The following is a 7986-nucleotide window of genomic DNA, read 5'->3' on the forward strand; positions in this document are numbered from 1 at the left end:
AAATGGTCAATTGGATCTTTGATGGTGGAATCGAATGTTTGTAAGAAAGAAATTGCATCTCTAATGCTGGAATCGATTGTGAACAAGGGTTGGATCGCAAAGTGGGTTTGCATATGGAAGAGAGAGATGTAAGTTCAAATTAATTATTTATTTTCTTTTTCATTTAAATGAAATAGAAAAAAACATTAAAAAAAAATCAAAAGAGCATTATAGTAATTTTAATTTTATGAATAATCAAATCTACGTACAAACATGGCTAAAAGACTAGGAAACCAAAAAAATCGCTTTGTCCAAAACATATGATCAAAGGACTCAAACTCCATTTTCTCTAAACAAGGGACCGAACTTGCAGTTTACTCATTGATACCCAATGCTCTCGGCCACTTCCCAACAAAACACTACCAGACTATCGTTGAAAGAGTAAAAGGCTGCCGTCGCCGATCTCAATCCCACGTTCCGATGAACAACCGCGATGCTTCCACCGAGGCAACCACCGCCACTGCTACTCCTGGACTGATCATCTCCAAAACAGAAACCCTCCAATTATTTCTTTCCACATCAATCAACAACCCTCACCTCTCCCCAGACCTTCGTCAAATCGCATCATCCCTATCTCTCCGACCCTCTTCCGTGCCCTACAAATCTCTCCGATCCATTTGGCTCGCCTCCGATCCATCAACTCGACCTGCTCTATCCGCCGTCGTAACTGGTTCGCACTTCATCCTCAACAGTCCCCAACCTCGCGAAAAGGTAATTAATCGTCATTATCTTTTGCATATATGAAGTTCCAGTTGATCAGTATTGAAATCAAAACCTGTATAAACTAAATTATCATGTCTTCTGGTTTCAAATGTTAGCTTCCGATCACTTGATTTTAACCTGCAATTGATTTCAATTTTTCAATAAACCCTAAGATTTACATCTGTGATCAGAGCGAGGAACTGAAAGCGAGGCTCAGGAAATACGAAGAGGCGGCAGAGAGGAAAGCATATAAAGAGCTAGTGAAGGATATTACACCAAAAAGAGATGAAAGTGAACCCTTTTCTTCATACAAGGATCAACTAGGATTCGGTGAGTTCTTGTAGCTACCCTTTAGTTGATTTGATTCACACAAAGTAGTGAATTTGTGCTTTGATCTTACCCTTTCTCTTCCGCCATTAAAAAAAGTTGCTTGATCTTAGCAAAACTTGCTTCTAACATGAATCTTGAACCTTTTTTTTAGGTTTACATGTGGCACTTACGATGTTTACAGGGTATTTAGTTGGCTATTATACATTTAGAGCATTGTTTGGGCATAGTCCTGTAATGGTAAAGAACTTAATTCATTCAGCAACTTTTTAAGTGTATTCAACCACCCAATTGGAGTTAAATTGATCATACTTTTGTTGATTTTGCAGCATGCTGCTGGAGGGATACTTGGATTTGTGGTGGGGATGCTTGTAGAAACAGTTCTTTTTATGATAAGAACTACCAGTCAAGATCGTAAGCAGACCACATTCACAGCTTCTAAAGTAAAGAAGAATCAATAGATTTTTGTGTGTAAATCTTTATAAATTTTTGTGTTTTTGCAATTTTTGGGTAGAAGAAATATTTGTTGTTGTTTACATGAATGCCTATTTCTTTGATTTGGATGGTTGTATTAGGAATGTAAATGGATATTGGAATAATAATTTGGTTTTGAAAAAACTATTTACCATGAACATTATTTATTTTTGAAAGAAAAAAACACTAATAAAGTGAGTTTTAAACAAGTTTTGTTGTGTTATTTATGTTATTATAATTGGTTATCATAGGTTTAACCGGTTTGAATGTTCATAGGACAATGTACATGTAGTCACTAAGCTTCTATCTTTCACATTAGAATTTTTAAAAAGAAAAGAAAAACTATTTTGTTACATGTAATCACTGAACTTCTATCTTCACATTAGAATTTAAAAAAAAATATTTTGTTGTGTTTTTGTACCATTTTGGTGGCTTTTAAACTATAATTACTAAAATTTATTGTCATTTTTAAATATATTATAATTATTATTATTAATTTTTTATACATTTTTGTATATTTAGAGTCCATAAATAAATAAATAAATATTTATTCTTTATAGGAAAAAAAAACCCGTGGAAGGAACTACAACTGAAAATCCTTAATTTGAATAATTATTTTGTACGCATTAAAGCTAACCGGAGTGGAAGCTTTTCCACGCGTAAGAATCCGATGTGGCACAACAAAAGACGCGTAAACACTGCCTCCAGTGCAGGTGTCCTGGTTGTGGCGTGACTCCGAAGACGGGGTGAGACGACCAATCGGAGAAGAGTTTGGCAACGGTCCATTTGACCCACAAAAATCTTATCGTTAGCAAATTAAACAAAAATAAATAAATAAATAAAATAAAATAAAAATTCTTTTTTCAATTTAAAACCTATCAACTACAACTATAAATCCCCACTATTTTTACTAACATTTTACAATACAAAAAAACTCTCTGATATATTTTTTACTTTCTAACTATGGATCCAAATCAAAATACTCTACCTATCCCAAATACACAAAACACTCTAAATGATTCATTAGCAAATCTTAGTTACATGCAATTCATAATATCTTCAATCTAACAACATTTATTCACCAATTTTTCATACCACCCACACTACTAATAACAATAACAATCACCACAACTCAATTAACCCCAATATTAAGCCTTTCAACAACAACCTTCTCCGCAATTTCAATCTCAAACTTCTCAACGTTAACAGTTTCACGCATAACCTTCACAACCATCTCAAGTTCCATTATCTCAATACCAACATATAAACCTCGACAATGACGACGATGAAGAACGGGTTAAAAAGCACAACCAGATTATAGAAGGCAAAAAAAATGAAAAGATCAAAGAAAAAAAACTACGCAATGGACCAAAGAGGAGGAGGAAGCTTTAGCTAAAGCTTGGAGTTTCATATCACAAGACGGGGATGTCGGCAACGCGTAAACGTGTCAAAGTTTTTTGGAATCGTGTTTTAGAGTACTTCCACGTGTTATTAGAAAGACAAACGAACCGTACATACGACTCAGTCAATGCAAAATGGCATGACCTTCGAGCGGATTGCACCAAATTTAACGATGTATTTGACAATTTAAAAAATATACATAGAAGTGGTAACAACGTTTTCAACATTTTAACAACCGCGTTGTACCAATACCAAATTATCATCAATGGTAAACCATTCGACAACCAAAAAATGTGAAAAGTTTGTCGTAATGGTGCAAAATGGGTTATTTATCTGGATACAATGTATTCGAGATCGACCACCGACTCCAACAAAAGGACAATAACTTCCGAGTTGGACATTGGTGTTAGCCTCAACCTTAATGATGAGTTCGACGCCATCGAATGGGAGGGTCCACCGGACATCCAACTTCGTCGGCCATCGGGAATGGACAAAACAAGAAATGAGTGTCTTCAAGCGGAAAATAAACTGACAAGGACGTACTCGCGGACAAAATAGACAAAAATCTAAGTTTTTTAGAAAAAAAATTGAATCAACGGAGGAAGCTCGTCGACAAAAAATGACACTCAACGATCTTCAAATTTCAAACACGGTGTTGCAACCGAATCTTTACCCAGAAAATTTAAGCGTCTTTTTAAAAATTCAAACAAATTCTCGAAAAATATTGCAACTAGATTCTATGATTTGTATGTTTTTTTTAGTAATTTAGGTTATATATATATATATATATATATATATATATATATATATATATATATATATATATATATATATATATATATATATATATATATATATATACTAGGTGTGAGCCCCATGTATTACATGAGTGTATTTAAAACAATTAAATATGTATAAATATTTGGATGAGTTGAATTTATAAGAAAAATATTGAATTTCTAAAAATCAAAGTGTTTTTTTTTTCTCTTTCAAATTTAAACAAATCATTTAGATAAAATAATCAAAGCAAATTAATGAGATTTTATTTTAAAATTTTGAAATTATAAGGAAAGTCAATTAATGAAATTGATATGCATTTATTATTAAATTTAAATACCATATGGAATTTAATAAAATAGGAAAACCACAAAATTACATATGAAATAAAAATTAATTCAAAATAACCACAAAATGACATGTGGCAAAATGAATGAGAGTGTGACAAGTGTCAAAAAAAACCTTCATTTATTAGAGAAAATATATAATGGTTTTCTTAGTAATATAGGTTTAATTTTTTTTTTTATGTTTTTTTAATTAATGTAATATGATTTTAATTAGTGTAAGATATTTTATTATATTTTAAATTATGTTTTTTATTTAATTTAATCATTATATATATATATATATATATATATATATATATATATATATATATATATATATATATATATATATATATATATATATATTGTGAAGTGATAACCATTTCCAATGTCCAATGAGTTGGTGGTGTAACTTACGTGATATTAAATTGTCAGTGTTTTTCGATGGTTTGGTTGTGACCACTCCTAACAGTTTAATTTTATTATTTTATTGATTGATATGTCGATTAGACCATTAATATTTTAATATTGTATATTTGTTACAGTTTTTGTGTGTTATGTAGATTTTCATGGGTTTTCTATTTGATGTTTTAAAGCACGTTTTAAACATAATTGATAGGGTTATGATATATTTCAATCGGAAGGGTCAACACTCAACAGTACATAACCCAACAGTATATGATATGTGCATTTATCCACTAAAGCTATGGTGTAATCTAATTGGCCCAATATGGGTAAGGCGCACATTCAAGATTTGAAGGTGAAATTCATATCCTTCTGTTGATTTACCAATTACTACACAAACTTATAACTTTTACCAAAAAAAAAAAAAAGTACTTTGAAGAAAGATTTGGGGTGTTTGGTTTAGCTTTTCAAATTCTAAAAGTTTTTTTTGGAAAAGTTACAAAAAATCAGGATTTTCTGACTTTTCCAAAAAGATGTTTTTCCTTATGTAAAAACTTCAAAAGTGACTTTTAAAACTAGTTTGCCAAACATTTTTTGCTTTTTTTTCTTTTTCAAAAAGAACTTTTGACTGTGAAAAGCTGTACCCTCTTTGGTAGCCAAGAGATGCAACTCGTACTTCAAATTTGAGTTTTATAGAAAGAATTTTGAAAATGATCAATATGTTAGTAAACTTAATTTTGTAATTTCAAGTTTGGGTTTTACAAGAATCTTTATAACCAATTTCAAAACATTAATGATATACTTGTTTTAATTTATATGCATATATGTGCATGTAACATTTAAATTATTAATATATTTGGTTTAAATTTATATGTATAATAATCCAGATCTCGACAATTTTACTGCATGTATTTACACGTTCTTTATATATATATATATATATATATATATATATATATATATATATATATATATATATATATATATATATATATATATATATATATATATATATATATATATATATATATATATATATATATGCAATATGTGCAAATGTTCATGTGTACGTGTGTGCATATGTATATAAACATATGTGCAAAGGATATAAATGTATTTACACATGTTTACAAACGTATGTGTACATGTATATAATCATATGTGTAGATATGTATTTATTTATTTTAATGAATGTTCTTGAATATATATGTTAAAATTGCAAAAATAGCCCATGTGGTATGTATTTTTTTTGGTTTATTAGTCATTTTGATCATGTTTGTACGTAAATTACTAAATTTGATCATTCATAAAATTGAAATAACTGTAATGCACTTCTGATTTTTTTTTTTTTTATATTTTTTCTATTTAATTTAAAATAAAAAGAAAATAATTAATTAATTTGGGCCCATCTCTCTCTCTCTCTCTCTCTCTCTCTCTCTCTCTCTCTCTCTCTCTCTCTCTCTCTCTCTCTCTCTCTGGGGAATCCGTTGCTTTTGTTGTTAAATTATCATCTCCTATACTTTCTTCATGAACTCTTCTTGTTTTGTTCTTCCTCTTTGCAGCAGATTCATGAGTTAATGTGCTCAATTCAAGAGATTTATAAAAGGTACAAGTGTTGTAACTTATAAGTGAGCTGTAAAATGTAAATGCCAACCACTGTTCTAAGCTTGAAAGGTCGTTGGGAGGTAGCCTTGAGTGGTCGTCTTTTCCTTCTGCTGCCTCCTAAACTTGAAGATGATGAATCAGAACTCTGCATAGTAAAATAAAAGTTAATAAATCAACATAAACAATAAGCAACGATCTCGATTTTAAAAAAACAATGATGAATGATGACTTACGTTTCTTTTGCTTTGACGACCACCTCTTGAAATCATGTTTGAAGTGATAAAACATAGAAATAAACCATTTAGAATCAAAATTAAGCATGCTTAACAGAATTTCATGGCAAAGTTTTTAGATGATGATCAACCAACCTCCCACGGCTGCCATCAAGTGAAGCACACAACCCTAGATTTTTTTGCAGTGAGTAAGAGATTAGATGGGTTGAATAAAGTAGAAGAATCGTCTCTCAGGATTGTTTTTTGTCTGAACAACAACTTCACTTCGATTCAAAAACCCTTCTTGAGAAGCCTAAGAGTCTCATAAGCAACACACAAACATTTGACCAAATTATTACTAGCCTTACATTTACAATGTAACAACTCAATTTTTAGAAAATTTTTAAACTTTTAATTTCACAAACATCATCCATAAGAAGTACCAAAATCCCAATACATATCCATGATATTTTTTATTTCAGAGTACAAAAAGCTAATTGTGAAAACACTAGAGAATGCACGCCACTTCATCAAGCTGGACTCTTGCCCTTATCAACAGAAGTACCTGAAACATCCAATAAAACTGTAAGCACAAGCTTGGTGAGTTTCCCAATCACACAAAACATAAAATCAGATAATGTCATGCTCATACATATACATAAAAGGTTGCCATGGACTCTTTCCATGGTTTTCAATGGAATGTCATGGGCTACCCCTATGGTCTTATATCCTCATGCCATGGGCTCCCCCCATGGTCTTGCCAAGTGCCATGAGCTTCTCTCATGGTCTTCACATAAACACATACATACATCAAATAACAAACCATTACACATTACAATACTAATCATCTCATATCAATTACTGGGTTGGCCTTGGTGCCTTCGACCCATGAGTGTGGTGAGAAGACTCACCTTAATACTGCACGGAAGTTGACTAGGTCGGGACTCCATTATCCACTCTACACAACCCTATAACAGAAACAATTTATTAAATACAACTCAATACGCCCCAAAATCCCTTAAATGTCAAACTTTGTCAAAGACTAAGGTCAAAGGTCAAAGTCAACACCGTGAGTTGACCCAACTCGCTGAGTTGCCCTCAACCCGTCGAGCTTCTCTATTAACCGTACAGATCGAGAAAAATCCCATAAACTCGTTGAGTTCACTATTGAACTCGTCGAGTTGGACAAAAAACTAACTTTTTAATGCATTAAGTTGAACCCATCTAAACCACAGACTCCAAAATTCAGATCTCTACTAAAATGATGTCTAGAAGGGTAAAGTTTCCAACTTTACCCTTAAGAACTATCCAGATAGAAGCAAACCCAAACCCTAGGATCTTTAGAGAGAGTCTTAATCCATTAAGCCCTTGAACTCTCCAAATATAGTCCCAAAACACAGATCTAGAGTCCAAAGGTTGGATAATCACGTAAAGTTTCCAACTTTACGTCCATGCAAGCTAGAATTACACTCTAGAGCTTAATAAGGACATATTAGGGGACTTATTTCATGAATGGGGATTGGAACTAATAAATTTTGCATCTTTCAGCCATGAAAAGTCATGAAGGGGTTAGATCTAGCATAATAGCCCCTGGAACCTTCAATATCTTGGCTAGCCCAACCAAAATCCCAAAATCATGCTAAAACTTCCATTAAAGAGATCTAGATGATAACAAAGCAAGATGTTGACTTTATACCTCAATGAGACTGTTATTAATG

The 7986-nt window shown here is 31.8% G+C and overlaps 1 protein-coding gene across 1 annotated transcript; it reads left to right on the top strand.

The window, feature by feature from the left end:
- The first annotated feature begins 327 nt into the window (after positions 1-327).
- LOC144999640 (ER-based factor for assembly of V-ATPase) lies at positions 328-1700 on the top strand. Its single transcript, XM_078958763.1, has 4 exons — positions 328-750; positions 933-1071; positions 1223-1308; positions 1398-1700. The coding sequence occupies exons 1-4, from the start codon at positions 460-462 to the stop codon at positions 1527-1529; spliced, it is 648 nt and encodes a 215-aa protein (XP_078814889.1). The 5' UTR covers positions 328-459; the 3' UTR covers positions 1530-1700.
- The last annotated feature ends 6286 nt before the right edge of the window (positions 1701-7986 follow it).

The sequence above is a fragment of the Lactuca saligna genome, chromosome 6 (genome assembly GCF_052625555.1).
Source record: "Lactuca saligna cultivar CGN05327 chromosome 6, ASM5262555v1, whole genome shotgun sequence".
NCBI classification, from domain to species: Eukaryota; Viridiplantae; Streptophyta; class Magnoliopsida; order Asterales; family Asteraceae; genus Lactuca; species Lactuca saligna.